Source organism: Erinaceus europaeus, chromosome 4 (assembly GCF_950295315.1).
Source record: "Erinaceus europaeus chromosome 4, mEriEur2.1, whole genome shotgun sequence".
Taxonomy (NCBI): domain Eukaryota; kingdom Metazoa; phylum Chordata; class Mammalia; order Eulipotyphla; family Erinaceidae; genus Erinaceus; species Erinaceus europaeus.
The window spans coordinates 6,675,200-6,699,580 of record NC_080165.1 but is presented as its reverse complement, the minus strand read 5'-3'; the positions used below and the strand labels follow the sequence as shown (position 1 = coordinate 6,699,580).

Here is a 24,381-nt window from a genome sequence, read left to right as displayed (position 1 = left end):
TAATATTTTAATCTCAATTTGTGTGACTCCATATCCTACAGAAACGAACGACATGGTAGCAATTCAATTTACTCAATGTCTTATGAAAAGTTCATACAATTCAAAATATCATTTGGAGAGTATTATATATATTAAAAAATCTATTATGTAAGGTTTATCTAAGTCTGTAATACCTAGCCAGAAAAAAAAATTAAATATGATCACAGTGAACTTAGCATATACATTTTTTTTCTCAGCTAAAAATGTGTGGGGAATAATTCAGTTTTCTTTTTAATTGTTTCATGAGGTTGCAGGTATACCAAATCAAAGCAAAGGACTCTGGCAAAGTGGTGAAGAAATTAGAAGAGAGGGTTGCAGGATCCTGGTGACGATGGAAAATAACCCCTAGGAGGGGTGAGAGTGTTTTGCAGACACAAGATGGGGAGATGAGAAACGCTACCCATAGGTACTCAGTAGTACTACAAAACACCAAACCCTCAACAAAATGATAGAACATTATTTTTAAAAAGCTGTACATACCTATTATTATTACCGTTATTATTACTATTATTATTTGTAGTCAACAGAACTTCATTGCTCTGGGTCAACTTTTTCAGATAAGAAGACCAAGACAGATACAGAAGGGCAGAGAGAAAGACAACACAATCAGCAAAGCTTCCTTCAGCTCAGTGAAGGGTGGGCTCAAACTTGAGGTGTGAAAGCCAGGCAGGTGCATTTTAAAGCAGGGAGATAAGCTGACTTGAGACTCTAAGATATGACAGCCATACCACCTTGAACACGCCCCATCTTCACTGAAATCCTAAAATAAAAGAATGGTCTATTTACACCTCCCTTCAGTCTCTCCCTTGCACCTCTCTCTCCCTCCTCACATAAAGCAAGTCTGCTCAGTGCAAGCTGGAAGCAGAGCTCACCTCAAGCCGCAGAGAACAAATAGCAATAGATTTCTTTAGTGTGCAAAAAATCCATGACCTTTGCGTATGACACAGTACGAATAAATCATATCAGTAATTATAATATAACAGATCAGTCAGAGAAAAACCATCAAAAGTTCATTTTCACTGTTTCAAAGGTTCATCAATATTAAACAGGCTGTATTACAAATAATACCTAGCAAACAATATTGTCTTTAATGTTAATGTCCCTTCTCTATAATTATCTAAGTAAATATCTTATAGCAAAGAATATGATGTCTTTAGTCAAAAAAAACAAAACAAAACATGCTGGTTTGTCGACTCAATATAACCAGATTCACAAGCACTTACTAGAGAGAAAATGCTGAGAAGATGGTCCGAAGTCCCTATGGGCTTCCTGGAGCTGTTTAAGGCGATCCTCCACTGAAACCTGCCCGTGCATATGAAAAATACAGAGATTTCAAGACAGATCCTTTTTCCCCCAACCATAAGACAGAGAGAGAAATAGAACCAGAGCATCACTCTGGTACATGTGCTGCCAGGGATTAAACCTGAACCTCATGTTTGAGAATCTAATGCTTTATCCACAGCGCCACCTCCCGGATCACGGAAGACAACTCTTTATTACAATCTCCTGGATTTAAGTATAAGAACTGTGATAACAGTTACCGATAAGGTATATACATACATTTGCCTCGAGAGAGGAGGGGGAGACAGAGAGGGGGAGAGAAAGACAGACACCTGCAGACCTGCTTCACCGCTTGTGAAGCGACCCCTCCCCTGCAGGTGGGGAGCCGGGGGCTCGAACCGGGATCCTTACGCCGGTCTGTGTGCTTCACACCATGTGCGCTTAACCTGCTATGCTACCGCCTGGCAACCAGGTATGTAATATTGTATAAGTGCATCTATTTTACAGGTGAAAACAGTGAGTCAAGAGAGGCATCCAAGTTATATGTGGAGAGCTTATCTGGTGTCAGAACATCTACCCTGCCGGCTCTTGTGTGTTGTCTGAACACAGGGAAGTCCTAAGAGCATCAAAAGTCAAGATAGGGTCCTGGGGTCAGTGGCTACTCATCTCCGTTTTGAAAGGAATTTGGGGAAAACAAAATGTCAGGAGCAAATGAAAAAGAAGTCTAAAGTATCCCCAAGGAAAAATAAAATATTAGTGATGATACATGACAGATGGTAGCCAGCTAGTTGAGGTACAGACTGCTTACTCTTCTCCCAGTTGATGACTAATCATCTCAATTTAGAGTTATTCAAGTATATGGCACTAGATTAATATTCTCTTTGTACTCATTCACACACATTCGACAGTTTTCTAAGACAATAAAAAAAACAAACTTCACACAGTGAAGGAGTCAACACAAATCAAGAACAACTGCACAGCTGACTGGCTTTTCATTTCACTTCCTTGTCCTGGTACTCAAGCTGTGTGTCACTAGGAGTCATTCCACTTAGATTGCTAACCTTATTTTCGGCTGTCTTTAATGAAATGTGTGTATATCTGGCTCACTGGGCCTCTCTGGTTTCTCCTGAGCAAATATTCTGTTAAAACCAAAGCACTTGGGGGTCCGGCGGTGGTGCAGTGGGTTAAGCGCATGTGGTGCAAAGCGCAGGGACCGGCGTAAGGATCCCGGTTCGAGCCCCTGGATCCCCACCTACAGGGGAGTCACTTCACAGGCGGTGAAGCAGGTCTGCAGGTGTCTGTCTTTCTCTCCCCCTCTGTCTTCCCCTCCTCTCTCCATTTCTCTCTGTCCTATCCAACAAGGAACAACATCAACAATGTCAATAATAATGACCACGGCGAGGCTACAACAACAAGGGCAACAAAAAGGGGGAAAAATGGCCTCCAGGAGTGGTGGATTCATGGTGCGGGCACCAGCCCAACAATAACCCTGGAGGAAAAAAAAAAAAAAAAAAAAAAAAAACCAAAGCACTTTCCAAAGCCAGATTTTATGTTTGAACTGAGAGGAGATACTCCTCCTAAATGTTAACAATGTTTTTGCTAACACAGATTTCCCCCCACCTCTATTATCTGACCAGTATTCTTACCTCTGAACTCTCTATAGATTACCAAGCTCAGCATGCATATCCTCTTTCGAGCATAAAATAGTTCCTATCTTCTAATCTTTGGAGATACTGATAAGTAAAATAGACAGTACAACAAATTGGGACACAGGAAAAACTACAGGGAAAGGATATATTAAAGAAATGGAGTGGGGATTGGGTAGTGGTGCACCTGGCTGAGCGCACATGTGACCAAACACAAGGACCCGGGTTCGAGCCCCAGTCCCCACCTGCAGGGGGAAAGTTTTGTGAGTGGTGAAGCAGGGCTGCAGGTGTCTCTCTATCTCTCCCTATTGCCTCCTTCCCTCTAGATTTCTGGCTGTGTTCATCCAATAAATAAAATAAAGATAATAAGAACAGCCTATTCCAAATACTACTATGCACTTATTTCTTATCTCTTTAGTTTTATGAAGTAAAAACAGATTCACCCAAATTTATTCCTTCTTCATAATAGTAAAGAGGTCATTGTGATTCATTTTGCAATTTTCAACACATATGCAAATGGCACATCAAAATCAAAATCTGTACCACTAAACAGAAATCTGCACTCACAATAGCTGAGGTCTTTGGATGTAAGAGAATAAAAGACAGCATTCCACGCATTTTAAATGCAGCTCCTCAGGAAAGAGAAAACGCTAGAAATGGGAACTAGAGTCTAAAGACCAACCCAGCGGCAAGAGAGGGAGAAGCTGGTACCTGTAAAAGCTTCCAGCGCATGTTAAGGTCGTCCAGCTGGCGGGACATCTTTAGAGATGGGTGCAAATCAAGGGGGGAGAGTTGACTGGATAAGTCATTCACTGTTTGAACTTTTACGTTGATTGGTGCAATTTCTTCTCTAAATGCCTAAAAGAGAAGCACATAAAATTAATTCAGTGGGGAGTCAGGCGCAACGGGTTCAACGCACGTGCTGCAAAGCACAAGGACCGGCATAAGGATCCTGGTTCAAGCCCCCGGCTCCCCACCTGCAGGGGAAGTCGTATCACAGGCGGTGAAGCAGGTCTGCAGGTGTCTGTCTTTCTCTCCCCCTCTGTCTTCCCCTCCTCTCTCCATTTCTCTCTGACTTATCGAACAACAATGACATCAGTAACAACAACAATAATTACAACAACCATAAAAAGCAAGGGCAACAAAAGGGAATAAATAAATAAATAAATAAATAAATAAATATTTTAAAAAATGATTTCAGTGGAAAAGCATAACCAGAGAACCACTCAGTTCTAGCTCATCTGGTGTTGGGGATTGAACCTGGAAGCTCAAAGCCTCAGGGGTGAAAATCCATTACTCAAACTGCTTTACAACCAACCCAACCCCATGGGGAGTCATTCTTCATAACTCAGAGAAACTGAGTTTATAAGTAGAAAATTAAACAGCATCTCCAACACAACGAGTACCACCCCAGCATGCTTCCCTTCAGACTGTGTCCAGAGACTTCAGGTGTGGAATGACAACCCTTCAGCTTCATCACTCGGGTGAGACCTTTCCTTTCATAGTATTCTCTAATTCCACTCCAGGTGGTCCACTCTCCAATAAAGTCCCCAAACCTAGATATAGACCAGGTCCCCTGAGATAGAGCATAGGTTCACACGTGCCCATAAACCAGGGAAAAATATATACCTGAAAGCAGAAGTACACAAAAGTCTGCAGAGTATACCCCCCAACTCTTCATCTGCACTATTCCAGCCTTTAGGCCCATGATTGTTTAACAACTTGTTTGGCTTTGTATGCTAACTCTCTTTTCAGCCACCAGGTTCCAGATGTCAGCATGATGCCAACCAGACTTCCCTGGACTGACGACCCCACCAGTGTGTCCTGGAGCTCCGCTTCCCCAGAGCCCTGCCCCACTAGGGAAAGAGAGAGAAAGGCTGGGAGTATGGACCGACCAGTCAACATTCATGTTCAGCGGGGAAGCAATTACAGAAGCCAGACCTTCTACCTTCTGCCTCCCACAATGACCCTGGGTCCATATTCCCAGAGGGACAGAGAATGGGAAAGCTAACAGGGGAGGGGATGGGATACGGAGACCGGGTGGTGGGAATTGTGTGGGGTTGTACCCCTCCTATCCTACGGGTTTATAAAATGTCTCCGTTCTTTAATTAATTAATTAATTAATTAATTTAAAAAATACAGCACCTCACTTACGTGATTTAAGTATTTTCTCCCTGTTTTCATAATCTGGAGACCATCTTCATTATTCACTATAGTCATTTCCAGTTCTGATTTTACATTACTTTTCACATTCTCCTTTTCATCTTTTTTTTTCCTTATAATGGCTAACTTAGTATGTGTTCACCTGACAAAACAGTTGGATGTGAACATGTTTCACTTAAAAATAAAAAGTGGCCAGCTGAAATAATTTTCCTAACCACAAGACCTAAATGTACTGATATACTTGCAGAGGCAAAGCTTGTGCTTATTATGACAGTTTCTTCTCATACTCCATAGTGAGAGGTGGGGCAGAATCTACACTTAAAGATGACATTTGTCCGTTGGCTCAGTTCTGGCCAAAGTAGTGGTTTTGAGGGCGCAAGCTGAAGGAAGAAACCTACTTAATTCATAGGGCTGTTGTTGCTGTTGTCACTGGGGCTCAGTGCCTGCATGGCTCTGCTTATTGCTGGGGCTCACAAGTCCACTGCTCCTGGAGGCCATCGTTCCCATTTTGTTGCCCTTGTCGTTGCTATCATTGCTATCTTTGCCACTGCTGTTGTTGTTGGATAGGACAGAGAGAAGAAGGGCAAGACAGAGAGGGGGAGAGAAAGACAGACACCTGCAGACTTGCTTCACCGCCTGTGAAGTGACTCCCCTGCAGGTGGGGAGCTGGGGACTCAAAACGGGATCCTTACATAGGTCTGGCTGCACTACCGCCCGCCCCCGCCCCCCCCCCCCCACCAGTAGCCTTTTTTAAATACTTTTTTTTAATAGAAGGTAAGAGACAGAGAAATAAGGAGAGAGGGAGAGAGAGGGAAAGGAGAGACACCTGCAGTGCTATTCTGTCATTCATGAAGTCTCCCCCACTGCAGGTGGGGACAGGGCGAGAAGGGGGTGGGGGGTGCCTTCTATCCAGGTTCCTGTGTGTGGTAACTTGTGTGCAGGACCACACCACAGAGGTACCTTACCCCACCACACACACACATGCACACACACACATGCACATACACACACATGCACACACACACATGCACACACATGCACACTCACACACACACACACGTTTCTTAAACACTTTGTTTTGAGCAGTGATGCTGACCATGGTTCTCTCTATGTGATCCTGCAGCGAGTCAATGAGTAAGTCTCCTACAGGCTTCCACCCGTTCCTCACAGCCTCTGCTTCTTTGATGTCGGCGTCCAGATCATCCATGGCTCCCTGCAGATCTCTGAGTCTCTCCAAGGCCTTGTCCACTTGCTTTTGCCAACTGCTAGTAACGGCATTGAGGCTCTCCCACTTCTCTTTGACTTCAGAAGACTGTTTGCGCATGACTTTGGCAATCTTCTGGGCTCTCTCCTCTGGGGTCAGTTCTGTAACCACAACAACAATGGAAGAACGTTTGAATGCCTGCTCCTCTCCACAGTCTTTCTAGTCAAGTGTGATGACCGTATTTCTAGTGTCTTATTACCTTTATTTATTTATTGGACAGAGAAAGGCAGAAATCGAGAGGAAGGAGGGAGGCAGGAAGAGGGTGAGACAGACATCTGAAGCCCTGCTTCACCGCTCATGGAGCTTGTCCCCTGCACATGGAGGCCGGGGACTTGAACCTGGCTCATGGAAACAGGTGGCGCTCAACCAGGTGCACCACTGCTGGACCCCCCTTGTTGTTTTCGCCAGGCTATGTTGTTTTCGCCGGGCTGGCTTCACGGGCGGGTAACAGACGACCAGGGACTCATGGTTGAGCTGTAGGCAGTATCTCTTTATTCATGCAGGATGCAGCCCAATCTAAGACGAGCTAAGCTAAACTCAAGGTATTGTAAAACTCACAATGCTGTCTTTATATATACTTGCCAAGTAGGGTGGAAACAGGATGTGACATAGAGAGGGCGGAGAGAAAAGTGACTGGTGAAAATCAGAGTGTGACAAGGAGGGGGCAGAGCAGGCGAGAATCCTATCACTGAACCACAAATGCCCTGGAGGGAGGGTGGTGCTTGTTAACAGTGGTTATGTAAATAGAAAGCAGTGGTTATGTAAATAGAATGCAGTGTTAAGCAGGGGGGATTTAAACCAAATGAAACAGAAGGGGTCTCATGCATACCAACACCCCCCCTGATGATCACAATTCAAATTATTACTGACTAGGGTACGTGGAGGGAGCATTTGAGTAGCCAAGGTAAGAAAACACTTCACACCTCATTCACTAGTTCTTTGCTACGTCACAGAAGTTGAAAATAGTTACTTGGAATAAAGAGTGGCCTAGGGAGTTTTGGTTTTGTTTTTTTTTTCAATTTTAATAAATTTTCCAACTTTGAAACCCAACAAAATAACTCAAGAGTAAAAGACATTTTCTCTAACATGACTTTAGTTATGTAAAATCCAAAGACAGTTTTTTAATTTCATTGTCCTAAAGAGAAATGAAAAGTATAATTGGGAGAGAAATACAAGGGAAAGTTAAGAAATAAGGTCAATTGATCACATTTCTAAAAAAAAAAAAAAAAAAGGCTGAAGATAAGTAATATGTCATAAATACTTTATAATTTTTTTTTGCAATCCATCTTCAATTGAGGTCATTTTCTTTCTTTTTTTTCCCTCCAGGGTTATTGCTGGGCTCCGTGCCTGCACCACGAATCCACCGCTCCTGGAGGCCATTTTTTCCCCCTTTTTTGTTGCCCTAGTTGTTGCAGCCTCGTTGCGGTTATTATTGCCATTGTTGACGTTGCTTTGTTGTTGGATAGGACAGAGAGAAATGGAGAGAGGAGGGGAAGACAGAGAGAGAGGGGAGAGAGAGACAGACACCTGCAGACCTGCTTCACCACCCGTGAAGTGACTCCCCTGCAGGTGGGGAGCCGGGGGCTCGAACCGGGATCCTTACGCCGGTCCCTGCGCTTTGCGCCATGTGCGCTTAACCCGCTGCGCCACTGCCCGACCCCCCAGGTCATTTTCTATAGTCTAGTATTAAGTAGACAAACGTTTCAATAGGAAAATACCAAAATTTTCTAGTGCACCTGGTTAAGTGCTTCCATTACAGTGAGCAAGGACTTAGGTTCAACCCCTGGCTTCCACCTGCAGAGGGAAAGCTTAACACGCTATAAAGCAGGGCTACAGGTGTCACTCTCTTTCTCTCCCTCTTTCTCTCTATCTTCCTCTTTCAATTTCTCTCTGTCTCTATCTAATCAGAAATAAATAGTTTTTAAAAGCCTTTAAAATTTTTTTTCAAGTATCTTAATTTAGCAAGAATTTCCAAATATGTACTACAGGAAAGGAATAGGCAAAATATCTGAAATAAAGTTTGATTTTCAGACAGGAGAGAAAAGGCTTGCCACAAGACCCAGGCTTGCTTTCTACAAGGACACAGGGAGTGCTACACGGGCATTTAGGGAGACCTCTTATGCTGTGGTATCTCTGTCTGTCTGTGTGCCTCTGTCTATATGAATGAAAAGGTCGAGTGAAATCATTCATGCATGAGGCCCTTGGATAGCAAAAGGAAAAAAAAAAAGGAGAGAAAGAGAGAAAGAGAAAGTCCTTCCATTTTTTCAAGATACTTATTAAATGATAAGTATCATAAATAAATTATATACATAATATTTTTGAGGATTTTTTTTTTGCCTCCAGGGTTATTGCTGGGGCTCAGAACCATGAATCCACTGCTCCTGGAAGCCATTTATTCCCTTTTGTTACCCTGGTTGTTTTTATCCTTGCTGTGGTTATTATTATCGTTGCCACTGATGTTGGTTGTTGTTGGATAGGACAGAGAGAAATGGAGAGAGGAGGGGAAGACAGAGAGGGGGAGAGAAAGACAGACACCTGCAGACCTGCTTCACCACCTGTGAAGCGACTTCCCTGCAGGTGGGGAGCCGGGGGCTCGATCCTGGATCCTTACTTGGGTCCTTGGGCTTTGCATCACGTGCACTTAACCCGCTGCGCTACTGCCCAACCTCCCCCCAAGGATTTTTTAATTTTTTAATTTTTATTTTTTATTTATTTATTTATTTATTTTATTTTTTCCCTCCTCCAGGGTTATTGCTGGGCTCGGTGCCATATTTTTTCCCTCCTCCAGGGTTATTGCTGGGCTCCTGGAGGCCATTTTTTTCCCCCTTTTGTTGCCCTTGTTGTAGCTTCGTTGTGGTTATTATTATTGCCCTTGTTGACACAATTCGTTGTTGGATAGGACAGAGAGAAATGGAGAGAGGAGGGGAAGACAGAGAAGGGGAGAGAAAGACAGACACCTGCAGACCTGCTTCACCGCCTGTGAAGTGACTCCCCTGCAGGTGGGGAGCCGGGGGCTCGAACCGGGATCCTTACGCCGGTTCCTGCGCTTTGCGCCACATGCGCTTAACCCACTGCGCCACCGCCCGACCCCCCCAAGGATTTTTTTAATTGTTTATTACCTTTATTTATTGGCTAGAGACAACCAAAAATTGAGGGGAAAGGAGGAGACAGAGAGGGAGAAAGACAGTGAGACACCTACAGCCCTGCTTCACCACTCATGGAGTTTGCCCCTGCTGGTGGGGACTAGGGGCTCAGATCCGGGTCTCTGCACACTGGTACATGTGCACTCAACCAGGTGCGCCACTACTCAGCCCAGTTGATTTTTTTTTTTTCCTAGTACTGTAAAATACTATGTGTACAATGAAAATATCAACCTTAAGACTGGGATGAGAAAGGGAATTAAACATTACAGTGACAGCAACACTGGTGTCTGTTAATAGAGCCTGTGGACTTTTTCAAACTTATATTTTTGCCAGGCACTCCCCCTGCTCCATCCTCCATTGCTGACACTATGGACTATTTACATAATCATTGTTTTGCCTGAAAGATCCTCACCACGCTATCCCCTCAGGGTATTGCTAACTCCTGCCAGTTAAAACCATCACAACAGTTGCTAAGGATGCTTCCACCTTCCCAGCATGCCTTTTGCTTCTCTCCACCCCCTTTCCTAGCCATTTCCATTTCTGACTAGCCACTTCCGGTTTTTAGCCCATAAAACCCACTTCTGTTCCTGGTTTCACTCTCTTTGCTCTCCCGCGTCCCGACCTGGAGAAGGGCTGGCATGCAGAGCAGAGGAGGCCATTGCAGTTTGGTGCCATGTGGCTTAACCCACTGTGCTCACACCTGACTCTGGAGCTCCCGCATCAATAAAGAATTGCATTCCCACTCCACCACAAGTTCCTGGTCTCTCTTCCGCGTCACTGAGTAAGCAGCAGCCCAGGTTGGCTCCAGTCGAGTTCTCTCTAACCCAGAGAGCACGTGCCCAGGAAGAAACACCCTCACCCTCACGCTAGCCCGGCATATTTTAAACACACATGTTTCACTAACTTCTGTAAAAAACACAGTGCCAACTTCAGAACAATTCAGTTATGACGACTTTCCTAGGATAGAGTAAAAACTTGTTTTCTGAGTCAGTCACTGAACCACACGGCAGGGAGATACTGAGGACCTTCTTCGTCCTGTGACAAAACACCTGCTATTGGCTATGACTTTTTATCTTCACTTAATATGAAATCCTTTGAGTGAGCACTCTTTTTGTAGTATTTCTAATATAATCTCCCCCACTCAAGTAGTTGCTTAGAAGAAAAGCTCTCAGCTCAACTCACCATCTGTTTGCCAGAAAGGAAACATCAATTAATCACACAGTCAGAATAAAAAAAAAATTAAAAAAGTGTCTCTGGGTGCACCAAGGATCCGCAGTTAAGAGATTCATTAATCCCAGCACACATGCACATGTAAAACCCAAAGAAAACTTTCGTAAAGTTTTTGAAATGGAAAATAAACACTGGGAAATACCACCTTGTGTCGATTCTAGCAAGCAAGTAGAAAAATGAATTAAAGAAGAAAAAATTAAATAGAAAATAATGAAGGGTTATAATTACCTGCCAAAATGTTCTGTTTAATTCAGAAAGTCCTAGTGCAAAGCTTGTTCCAAATTCCCTCCACTCCCCCCACTACTAGTGCTTCCTGGGAACAATATTTCATGTGTTATTTTTGAGGAGTAAGAGAAAGAAGAGACCAAGACAGAGAAGGGAGATATCACTGCTTCACTCTGTCATTCATGGAATTCCCAGGGCACCATTCATAAGGCTTCCACAGAGTGCAGAGACTTGAACCTTGGCCTTATTCACAGGAAGGTGTGTCCTATACTGCCTGAACTATCTCCTTGACCTCTTTTTTTAATATTTATTTATTTATTTCCTTTTGTTGACCTTGTTGTAATTGTTATTATTGGATAGGACAGAGAGAAATGGAGGGAGGAGGGGAAGACAGAGAGGGGGGAGAGAAAGACAGACACCTGCAGACCTGCTTCACCGCCTGTGAAGCGACTCCCCTGTAGGTGAGGAACCGGGGGCTCGAACCGGGATCCTTCCACCTGTCCTTGCACTTTTCGCCACATGCACTTAACCGGCTGTACTACCACCCAACTCTTGTCCTTGACCTCTTTTAAATGAAGCACCTGGGTTTGCACATGTGTGATAATCTCAACAACCTCCCTAGCCCAATTTTTTTAAATTCATCTATTTAGAGAGAGGGAAAGGAGACAAGATGGACGGACAGCCAGCCTCCTGCCAGGACAGTACAACAGACCTCCAGCCTACTGGTTTATACAATGATTTCTCAAGCCTCTGCTGCTGAGGTCAAGAGAACATTTCCACTTGAGAGAGCCTTGCAGAGCAGAATCAGTAAGTACTGGAATGGGGAACAAAGGAAGCTGGGAGATAAGGGGGGGGGTCTAATCTGCATTTGAAAAGGCAGTAATAGAGGCTAATTGAAGAGAGAGGAAACCATAGGATAAAACCAAATAAATTTAGGGACAATTCTCACCTGAAGTGTTTTTAACAATGTCACTTCCCCCTGTGGGTGTGTGTGAGAATTATTTTTGTTGTTATTTTGTTTGTTATTTGTTTGACTTTCAATCTCCCATTCTCTTCTCTTTAGACCTTTCCAATTTAATGGTATATATATCCTTTATCACTTTACAAAGACATTTAAAAAAGAGAAGAGGTAGCTATCATTGTGAAGGAAAAAAAAAAAAAGAAAGAAAGAAGAAAAGAAAACGCCATGCTCCTTCTCTTAACCACTGCGGGCAAAGTTTCTCATGTGGTTCACAGGAGAACAGGCAGGAACTAAGTCCAGACCAGGGACAAAGACTAGGATTTGAAATCAGCTTTGTTCTTTTCACCTTACCTAAACTTCTTCTTCAACAAGTTTACAAGCTACATGACCCAGTTTCCCCAGTTCTATCAAGTGGGAAGTTTTTTTTTTTTTTCCCAATGCTGGAAAATGTTTTACACTAAGGGCTTGTTTTATGTCTAAAAATTTAATTATATAAGAAAGTCAAAGTTTCAGGGCCAGGTGAGCCCCCGGTCCCCACTTGCAGGGGGAAAGCTTCAGGAGTGGTGAAGCAGTGTTGCAGGTATCTCTTTGTCTCTTGTCTTTCTCCCTCTCGATCACCCCCTTCCCTCTCAAATTCTGGCGGTCACTACCCAATAATAAATAAAGATAATCTGAAAAAGAAAGTCAAAGTTTCCATATATCTTTCTCTTTAATTTTTTAATTATCCTTATTTACCTCCATATATCTCCAAAAGCCCCTAAGAATGAAGGAAAACGATCCCTTAGTGTGCTCACACAAAATAAATGTTCAATCTTGGAAATGAAACCACAGATTTCCAGTTGGGGAAGACAGCTTAGTAGTTATGTAAAAGGACTTCCATATTTGAGGCTCTAAGGCCACACCCGAAAGCCAAAGGTGAGCAGTGGTCTGGCCAATCAAACAAACAAATTTCAAGGTAAATTTCTTCCTTGAAATAATGCTACAGAAAAAGTAGGAAAAGTCCAATGTTATCTTCAATACAAAATCTTTCTTATCGCATTTTCTCTCCAATTGCCATATAGATATATTATTTTTATGTAGTAATTTTTAAAAAATTAAACATAACATTTTCATTTTATTCTCTAAACTTTGACAATTTCTGGCTAGTAGCGGCCTACACAGCACACCCCATTCTCTCACCTCCCACAGCTAACCACCACAGCTCTCACAAAGTCTTACAAACAGATCACTTGTTTCTGTTTTGGATGGGATTGGGTTTTACAAATTCATGTGTACCAGAGTTCTCCAAATTCTACAGAGGAGGGAAACATTTGCAAGTTGCCTATCTCTGCTTTCCTCATTACCCTAACTACAGTTCCATCCACTTTGTCCCAAAGGACACAATATCATTGTCTTTAATAGCAGTGTTCCATGGAATATATATCCCAGGAGTCTGGCGGTAGCGCAGCGGGTAAAGTGCACGTGGCATGAAACGCAAGGACCAGCATAAGGATCCAGGTTCAAGCCCTGGCTCCCCACCTGCAGGGGAGTCGCTTCACAGGCGGTGAAGCAGGTCTGCAGGTGTCTGTCTTTCTCTCTCCCTCTCTGTCTTCTCCTCCTCTCTCCATTTCTCTCTGTCTTATCTAACAACGATGACATCAACTACAACAGCAATAATAACTAAAACAACAAGGGCAACCAAAAGGGAAAAATAAATAGAAATACGTATTTTAAAAAAAATTTAAAAAAAAGAAATATATATCCCATAACTTTCTTAGTCATCTGCTGATGGGCATTTTGGCTGCTGCTTCCATTCTTTGGTTACAGTGAATGATAACTGAATTCTTCTATCACTCGTTTTTCCTTACATTTTGGTTTTGCAGTTCCTGGTCTAAAGATCAGTGCTATTTTAATATATAATTACATGACTTAGCTAAGTTTGGATGATTTTTAAGCCTTACTCTTTTTAAATCAAGAGAGGAGGGGGGATAGAGAGGAAGAGAGACAGAGAGACACCTGCAGACACTTGCTTCACCACTCGTGAAGCTTTTCCTCTGCTTTCCTCCTTACTCTTTATTGAGAATATCCAACTTCATAATTTAAAGAGGAAGACCATTTACCTTTCTTCCTCTTTTTGTTTTTTGTTAAAGATTTTATTTATTTATTAATGGGAAAGATAGGAGACAGAGAAAGAACCAGACATCAGTCTGGTACATGTGCTGCTGGGGATTGAACTCAGGACCTCATGCTTGAGAGTCTAGTGACTCAGCTGCTGCGCCACCTCCTGGACCACCCTTTCTTCCTCTTCCCCATACTCACGTATAATATTTATTAAAAAAAAAACTTTTACTGTGAAAGAAGAGAAAAATGTCTTCTGATTAAATGGTGGGAACTATAGTCTTCCAAAAGTTTTGATTACATGATTAAATCCAACTTCATCTCTCTGAAATGATCACTGTTTAAGAGGGCCTTGTCTACTTCATATTCTGCATGATGAATGATGATAGTTCACTATGAGATGACAAGTTCACTATGAGATGACAAGTACATCATTAAGTGCCTTTGGCTGATTACTATAGTTTTTCTAATTATGGTCATCTAATCAGTGACAAACGTGACAACAGCTACCACCAACTACAATCATTTGCTAGTTTTCAGCCGAAATCTTTTAGTAAGGATACGCAATACAAGTAATATAAATCTGGCCACACTAGCAGTAGACTTGTCAAATCCTTAAGAAAAGTGAATGACTGCACTTAGGGAAAAGCAGGAAGTCAAGAGCTATGGGAAATATTTCTAAATGTAGACAAAACAGGAACACGGATTACAGTGTGAAGGAAGAGAGAGAAACGGTGCTTCTGACCAGAAATTAATGATGACCGAATACTTTCAAGTTTTATGCTTCCTCTACAGCAGGTTAGAATAAATAAATGCAGCTGTGACCTGGAGAAGAATCAGCGGCAGGCTACAGTGAAGCCTCATCTCCAAGGAGAGGAGTAAGGACAGCAGAGGTTCAGGAACACAGCTCTGTAGCAGCCTGGCCCATAGCTATTTCATGCAATGCTACGGATCCCTGATTCTTCTTATACTTATGGCGGTTTTTGAAGTTAAGTCCGCTGAATAGCAGAAGGGGAAGTAGTACTAAGGGGAAAGGAATTCTACATGGGAGAAGAGAACTTAGAAATCTAAATTCCAAGATGGCAAGGATATAGTTTGCTCACTGTTGTATTCCCAGTGTCTAGTGTCCACACTGGCATAGGGGAACCAGACTGAATGGTACATGGTGGGGGAGGGGTGGGGGGAAGTTCAGCTAGTTGAGAGCACATGCCATTACGTGCAAGGACCTGGGTTCAAGTCCCCAGTCCCCACCTGTAAGCAGGAGGCTTCATAAGCAGTGAGTGTTACAGCTCTCTCTTTCTATAGCTATCCTATTTCTTCTTCCCCTCTCAGTTTCTCTCTGTCCTATCAAATAATAGAATAAATCAACAATCAATAGGTGCTCATTACATCACTGAGTAGGTCCCTGTACAATGTCTCTGAAATGAAAGGGAATTCTATCCTTTTCTCCTTCCAGAGTCCAAACAGACCTGTTCTATTTAGTCTTCCACTTCTTGTCATCTCTCCCCAGGCTGCTCCCTTGTTAGCATAGCAACTAATAATGAATCAAGCCATAAAAGAAGTTGTGAGCTTTCTATCCAAGCTGACCCATTCTTATAAAAGAAGGATGTCTTTCTTATACATACACACTCCCAAAGGAAGTGGTAAGTTTAATTGCAGAAGAGCATTTATACCTCTGCCTAAGAGATATATATATATTTTTTTTTGGAGAGAGAGAGATAGAGAGAGACAGAAGCCCCCCTAACTCAATCTAGAGACTCTAGATTTTAGAACAGACAATAATAAATTAAATAAGGTCATCACCACAATAAAAACATTTGGCAATCTCTGGTTGTTTTTTTTTTTTTTTCTGTTTAAAGCAGATAGTAACATCCCAGATGTTGACACATACCTGGGAAGAATTATTACATCTTCTTTATGAGGCAAGTGTGATTTATGTAACAATGACTGGAGAACGTAGCAGAGGGTGAACAGTTAACTTTAAAATGTCGTGTCCATTCAATTAGCCTTTGTGACCATAAAATCATCAAGAATGTTTATTTGTTTACTTCGACTAGATGACATTACTTTGGCTGGCATCAGCATGCAGAAACCAAAGTTCTTGAAATCTTTCTCTAATCCATGGGCTTCCCTAGCCAGCTCATTATATTTGAGGCAAAACATCACATCCATATGTAGATCCTAGAATTTCAATTCGGGAGGGCTGTGAGATTGCTCTATACTTAAGACCATTGGCAAATAAAATAACATTTTCTGAGTTTATTTATGCAATTTAATTTTACTAATTCAATTTTTGATTTGAGAAGCTAATGAAATTATTGCCTTGGTCTATGGGCCTGAAGCAATGATTTATGCTTCAAGTTTTTATATGCAAAATTAAAGACAACATTTAATATTGTCTAAATATCTATTCTTTTGGTCCTAGGCAATCAGTGAGTTGGTATGTCATTCTGTAAAGAAGCCTGTTTCAGCACAGAAAAAAAAAAGAAAGAAAGACAAAGAGAAAAGAGATAAAGACATTAAATTATTACATAAATGTTTTAAAGAAAAATGTTGAAGGGGGCCGGGTGGTGGCACACCTGTTTAATCACACATAGTGCCCAGAGCAAGGGCCCCTGCCAGGGTCCCAGATCAGAGTCCCAGTCCCCATCCCTAGGGGGGATGCTTCACAAATGGTGAAGCAGGTCTGCAGGTGTCTATCTTTCTCTCTCCCTCTTTGTCTCCCCCACCCCGCTCGATTTCTCTCTGTCCTATCAATAAAATGGACAAAATAGCCACCAGGAGTAGATTTGTAGTGCCGGCACGGAGCTCCAGCAATAACCCTGCAATAAAATCTTCTTTTCGTGAAATATCTAATACTTATGGTTCTTGGAGGACCTAAGTCAACCTACTCCATAAAAGGTCAGTTCATGTGTGTTGCAGCAGTACTATAGTGTTTCTGTAACTCGCGTGTACCTTCCATCTATAGATGGAAAAAAAAACAAACAGAGTTCAAAAGAGTTCACAGGAAGACATTGAATTGAGCAAACGTGAAACGACAGAGAAACCTTCACGGGGGGGGGGGGGGGGGGGGGAAGGGAGGAGGCTTGCACAAAGCTAGTTTTGAGGCAAAACATCCTACAAAGTGTCAGCGATCTGATTTAATGATTGAGAAAATAAACGGGAATCACAACATGTGTCTCTGTGTGTGGCACAGAGGCCAAGACACGCACACGACATTCTGATTCCCTTGTGAAAACGGGCCTTTTGACCTGAGCTGTTAAAAATTGGTGATAAAACACAAGTGCTCCCTGTACACCTCCAGAGGCCCAGGGTTCGTAATCCCTTGAGACTGACAGTGGCTGTGAGTCCCATACCAGTCCTACACAACCCACCTTCACTACGCAGTTGTGTGCTTTTCAAAGGGATTCATATCTGGGACTGAGAACAACAGCACGGGGAGGTTAGTAGAAGAAGGGAGGAAAAGCCAGGAAATGTCTGTGCAACCTTAAATGGCTCAAAACACTCAAAGTCATGAAGGAGCTAGGAGGTCGGTGGCCAGAGAGCAGAGACAGAGATTAAAATGAAGACATAGCTGAGAGCCAGCCAAAGCCCAGGGCTAAGAAAGGTCTCCAACATCAAAGCTCAGTGCTGTTTCTCAATCTGCCTGCATTAAGTGATGACCTTGATCAGGACCACAGTACTTTCTTGAGTTTTATTTTAAAAATAAGTCATCATGTTGGGGCAGCTTGGAATGTTCCTACTCATGACCACAAATGTGAGCTCAGATCTACAGGGATGCAGAGGTCACACAGGCTCCTAAGCTGAATATGGGACCTAGATCACATCAAATCGATGGGGTTTACAGTCAAAATATTTATACCCCTTTCCCATACTTGGGAGCTACTCTCTTACCTGATCCAGTTTTTGGTCCTTCTGCCAGCCATGACATCACCTCCCCAGACAATAATTAGGATCTACCTGCATATCAGATTTCAAGCTCAGGCAGAAGAAAAAAAAGAAACCACTAGTATACCCACAGGCCCTTTGGAATATAACTAAAATATGCCTACTAGCTATCTACAAAATAGAGGGTCCCCCAACTCTTCATCTGCACTATTACAGCCTTTAGGTTCATGATTGGTCAATAATTTGTTTGGCTTTGTATGTTAACTCTCTTTTCAACCACCAGGTTCCGGATGCCAGCATGGTGCCAACCAGACTTCCCTGGACAGACAACCCCACCAATGTGTCCTGGAGCTCCGATTCCCCAGAACCCTTCCCTACTAGGGAAAGAGAGAGACAGGCTGGGAATATGGATCCACCTGTCAACACCCATCTTCAGCAGGGAAGCAATTACAGAAGCCAGACCTTCCACCTTCTGCATCCCACAATGACCCTGGGTCCATACTCCCAGAGGGATAAAGAATAGGAAAGCTATCAGGGGAGGGGATGGGATACGGAGTTCCGGTGGTGGGAACTGTGTGAAGTTGTACCCCTCTTATCCTATGGTTTATGGTTTAGTCAATGTTTCCTTTTTATAAATAAAAGAAAATATTTTAAAAGTCATAGGATATGACCTTCCCAATTTGCTAAGAAAGGAGACTAAAAAAATCAGTTTAAAAAAGGAGAAAGGACAAAACAACTCATATTTACTGTTTCCTCCTTTTAATATAAGAATTTATTTTATTTTAATGGTTTAATTTATTTAATGGTTTCAATGTATTACATAGGCTCCAAATGCACATATAATAATTCAATCATACTACTACACAGTCCTATATGTAGCACTATATTTAGTTCCCTACTAGACACCTGATTCTTTGTTCCACTTTGAACAGATGTAAAGCCAGGTGATTAAAATAAAATAGAAAAAGAAAAAACCCAATTGTACAGAAAAGGAGAAAATAAACACTGAGTGATGGAGATTAAGTCAAATCAAGTAGTTCCTTATGATTCAAACAACAGATCATTGACCAAGTCAGGAGATTTGTAGCATTCCTATAACAATTCAGACTTAAATTCAATTAAAATTATATGTAACAGACATCTGTAAGCAGAATGGATTATTACCGTAGCCCAGAATTCCAGACAGCTCTGCTACCCTTCCTTAGCCCTACCTTTGAGAGCTACTGTTTTGGAAGAAAATTGACTGAAATGCAGTATAAATTCCTACCACTCTCAGCTGATTTATATTGTTTTCAAAAATAAACAAACCATAATTCTCAGCCTCATTGTTTTACTGTACAGACTCCCAAGACTACTGTTTTTTGTTTGATTTTAGAAATCTCACACACTCCTTTTATGATTTTCTTTCTCTCTACTGCTGTCAGGCTGCCAGTAGTCATTTCCCACAATCCCCTTGCTCCCTGCCCTGTCACTTCCATTTAGCAATATGCTCACAACTCACTGGGCAACAAGGTAACTAGTATCTAAAGGAAGAGTTAATAGCCCTGGGGAAGTGGCTTTTTGATGTATAAAAAGTAAGAGTTAATACTCTGGACACACACACACACACACACACACACACACACACACACACACACATCTTTGGATTGACACAATAAAAATACAGGCTATCTAGTATCAAAAGTAAGAGTTATTTTCTCTAAGAAGTGGCTTTTCTATTTTTCTATGTTGTAACTCTAGGAAGTATATATACAGGGGCTAAATCACTGGGGCTTGGCGCTGGCACTATGAAGCCTCCACTCTTGACAGCCATTGTTTCCATCCTTCCTTCTTTTATTTCTTTAACATTTATTTATTTATTTCCTTTTGTTGCCCTTGTTGTTTTATTGTTGTAATTATAATTTTTGTTGTTATTGATGTGGTCATTGTTGAGTAGGACAGAGAGAAATGGAGAGAGGAGGGGAAGACAGAGAGAGGGAGAAAAAGACAGACACCTGCAGACCTGCTTCACTGCCTGTGAAGCGACTCCCCTGCAGGTGGGGAGCCGGGGGCTCGAACCAGGGTCTTTACGCCGGTCCTTGCGCTTTGAGTCACGTGCGCTTAGCCTGCTGCGCTACCGCCCGCCTCCCTTCCTTCCTGCTTTTCTCACTCACACACACTCTCTTTCTTTCTCTCTTTCATACTTTTTCTTTCTATTTCATCTGATAGGATAGAGAGGAATTGAAAGAGGAGGGAGAGAGAAAGATAAACACCTGCAGACCTGCTTCACTGCTCGTGAAGCTTCCCCACCTGCAGGGGGGGAGTGAGGGTTCGAACCTGGGTCTTTGTGCGTGGTAATGGATTCGTCCCATTGAATGTGCCCCTGCCTGGCCCCCTTTCACTATATTTTCTAATGCCTATATTGACTGTTGAGATCTAAGATTCCAACTCTTCAGATTCTAAATAAATGAAAAAAGTCACTAAGCAAGAGAAAGGATGTGTTGGGGCCGAGGGGTGGTGCGCCTGGTTGAGCACACATGTTGCAATGCACAAGGACCCGGGTTTGAGCCCCCAGCCTCCACCTGTATGGGAAGCTTTATGAGCAGTGAAGCAATTCTGCAGGTGTCTCTCTGTCTCTCCCCCTCTCTATCTGAATTTTTCTGTCTCTATAGTAAATAAATAAAAGTATTACAATAAAAAAGAGAAAGGATGTGTTTCAGATCTAACTACTGGTGACATGGTAAGAGAGATCACAGATGTCAGGACAGAATGGAGGAACACAGGGAAAGGAGGGGTTCTGAGAAGCCACGACCACTGAGTGGGGCAAGATGAATGGAGGATAAATGGGAAGAGACTCCAGAGAAGTCAAATATGAGCAACAGGATAAAGGCAACGGACACGATTATCTGCAAAGCCTCACCACAAGTTGAGTGTGGAATGAACGTTAAGTTGCAAGTAGAGAGAAAGAACTGGAGTTGCCACTGAGGCCACGTTGCTGCTCTGTCCTGGATGTCAGTGAGGGAAATGAGACTCCATCTCTAAACTCCGACGGTTTTGTTTTTTTTTTAAAGATTTATTTTATTCCCTTTTGTTGCCCTTGTTTGTAGTTACTATTGTTGTTGTTGTTGGATAGGACAGAGAGAAATGGAGAGAGGAGGGGAAGACAGAGAAGGGGAGAGAAAGACAGACACCTGCAGACCTGCTTCACCACTTGTGAAGAGAATTCCCTTCAGGTGGGGAGCCGGGGGCTCAAACCGGAATCCTTATGCTGGTCCTTGCTCTTTGCGCCACCTGCTCTTAACCCACTGTGCTACTGCCCAACTCCCACTCTGACAGTTTTAAAACCAGGGAAGCAGATGCCTGCTCTGTCTTTCAGACATAGTGCACATAAATAGATTTTGATACATGTTTATATACATATAGAATATAATACAGAGACACACACCTATTCTACAAATCCATATAAACATACACATGAGAGACTATAAGATAATTCGTAATAGAATCCAAGCACGTTGGGAGAGAAAAAAAAAAAAAAAACCACTGAGAAAGATTGATTTTGGTATTTTGGTTTGCCACTAGGGACATTGTTCCCATAGTGCGCTTAGTAAATAATACACACATATAACTGATAATATGTCATTACGAGTCAGCCATGCTCCAACACAGGGCATTTTCACACAGAGCCTCATATAGGGCTGGGACTTAGCAAACCTGGTAGAGTGCAGGCTTTACCATGTACAGAGACCAGAGTTCAAGCCCGCATGGGAGAAGCTTGATGAGTGGTGCTGTGGGGTGGTATTTCCTCTACCTCCTCTCCCACCCCACTTTCCACTCAAATATCAGAAATTGAAAAGGGGGAGTCGGGCGGTAGCACAGCGGGTTAAGAGCACGTGTCAGGAAGCGCAAGGACTGGCGAAAGGATCCCGGTTCAAGCCCCCGGCTCCACAAGTGGTGAAGCAGGTCTGCAGGTGTCTGTCTCTCTCTCCCTGTCTGTCTTTCCCTCCTCTCTCCATTTCTCTCTGTCCTATCCAACGACGACATCAACAACAATAATAATAACTACAACAATAAAACAACAAGGTCAACAAAAAAGGGAATAAATATTTTTTAAAAACCCTTTACTTTAAAAAAAAAAAGAAATTCAAAGGGGGGGAAGCATCTCCCACAAACATAGATAGAATAGTGCAGCTTTGAAGCTCCACTGAAGTCTCTGTGTGTGTGTGTGTGTGTGTGTGTGTGTGTGTGTGTGTGTGTTAAGAACATGGATAATTTTCTTTCAGTTACTGTTAATAGCAGGTAACGCCAGCAAGCAATACAGAAAATAACATAGAAGGTATACCTTCTTCAGCATAGAAGGTATAAAAATGACTAACCATAAAAAGTTTTCCAGACAAAAATACAATCAAATTGATTTCACATGACTTGTTTCCTTTTCCCTGCCAAGAAAGTATTTGAAAATGGTTTGTAGAGACATGCTAAATATAGCAGCAAAGTAAGACCTCAAAAGACATATGTTAATCTCTTAACCTGACCACTGAGTGGAAGAATTCACAACAGCTTTTGGGAAGTAGAGGCACTTGTTATTGCCATGAGTTTGCTTGCTACAAATATGCTCTCTCCATTCTCTGTAACATAAGAAATGAGACAAGCAGACTTAAAGTAGACTTTCTATTGGATCAGGCGAGGCAAGGAAACTGTGTTTCTTCCAAAATAACAATGAGGCTGAATAATAACCATCTGTTACAGTAACTTGCTTTTGTATTAAGTTGCTGTCTGACTTTCTAAATCCCTTCTAATCTGTTCCAGGTGGTGCATCTGCTATGCAGAAAAAAGACTCCCGGGCCCTAGGCTACACTGCTTTACTGACATTCCCTCTGCTTCTCTCTGTGGCATTTCTCTCTGCTGATCAGGCGTAACCATGGACATCCCTTCCCTCCTGAACCTAACAGCAATGATTCCGTACTAAGAACCAGTTAAACACACTGACAGACTGGTGGCTGAAGAAAAAAAAAAAATGTGGTTATATGCACAGTGGAATACTACTCAGCTACTAAGAATAATGAATCCAGCTTCTTCACCCCATCTTGGATGAAGCTTGAAGAAATTATATTCAGTGAGATAAGCCAGAAAGAGAAGGATGAATATGGGATGATCCCACTCATCAACAGAAGTTGAGAAAGAAGAACAGAAAGGGAAATACAAAGCAGAACTTGGACTGAATTTGAAGCATTGTACCAAAGGAAATATTCTGGTGGGGGTGGGGGGTAGGGTTTCTAAGCTCATTTGCAGGGGAGTGGGTGTAGGGGCATAGATCTATGGTGGTGGGTACTATGTTAATACTATGTTAGCCTATTAAATAAATAAATAAGTAAGGGAGCCGGGCTGTAGCGCAGCGGGTTAAGCACAGGTGGCGCAAAGCACAAGGACCGGCATAAGGATCCCGGTTCGAACCCCGGCTCCCCACCTGCAGGGGAGTCGCTTCACAGGTGGTGAAGCAGGTCTGCAGGTGTCTATCTTTCTCTCCTCCTCTCTTGCCTTCCCCTCCTCTCTCCATTTCTCTCTCTGTCCTATCCAACAACAACAATAATAACTACAACAATAAAACAACAAGGGCAACAAAAAGGGAATAAATAAATAAAATAAATATTAAAAAAAGAAAACACTTTTAAAAAATATAAATAAATAAGTAAGTAAGTAAATAACGACTAAATGTGTGAATGCTGTATGCTTTTTGATTTGTGCTTCATACACATGTCAGAGAGAATACTCAGAAACAGTCATTCTTTTTTAAATATTTATTTATTTATTCCCTTTTGTTGCCCTTGTTGTAGTTATTATTGATGTCATTTTTGTTGGATAGGACAGAGAGAAATGGAGAGAGGAGGGAGGAAGACAGAAGGGGGAGAGAAAGACAGACACCTGCAGACCTGCTTCACCACCTGTGAAGCGACTCCCCTGCACGTGGGGAGCTGGGGGCTCGAACCGGGATCCTTATGCTGGTCCTTGCGCTTTGCGCACCCGACTCCCTGAAGCAGTCATTCTTTACAGTGACTTGCTGATTTGTGAACTTTGTTGAAAAGTGGAGACTCAACAACAACAACAACATGACTATATCCATTAGTCTGACTGCAAAGACCACTAGCAATAGCTGGAAATTTAAATTAAATTAATGAGACAAAGTCAATGGATGTGTTCTGCATGTGTTTGTCTGGACAAACACCAAGTTTAAATGGCCAAGAAAACCGTGACATTGAATGGGAGATTAATGAGGACTGAATTCAAGCTCTCCTGGAAAAGGTCTAATATGAAAATGCATTACCACAGTGAAAAGTCAAAATAAAGATATAAATTGGCAACAAAACTAATCGCTTAAATTTACAATGTGCTATGTTGCCATTTATGTAAGGCAGTTACTACTGTAATTTTAACCCAAACTACAAAAGTAGAACATATTAAATGAAG

General features: G+C 42.3%; 1 protein-coding gene across 1 annotated transcript in view; it reads right to left on the bottom strand.

Moving 5' to 3' along the window:
* Positions 1 to 24,381, bottom strand: part of UTRN (utrophin) — a 609,745-nt gene that overhangs the window by 111,394 nt on the left and 473,970 nt on the right. The window contains exons 55-57 of the mRNA XM_060190773.1: positions 6,226 to 6,494; positions 3,678 to 3,824; positions 1,263 to 1,341 (exon numbers count right to left, since the gene is read on the bottom strand). Coding sequence (XP_060046756.1) covers positions 1,263 to 1,341; positions 3,678 to 3,824; positions 6,226 to 6,494 — 495 coding nt within the window. The remainder of the gene's footprint in view (positions 1 to 1,262; positions 1,342 to 3,677; positions 3,825 to 6,225; positions 6,495 to 24,381) is intronic.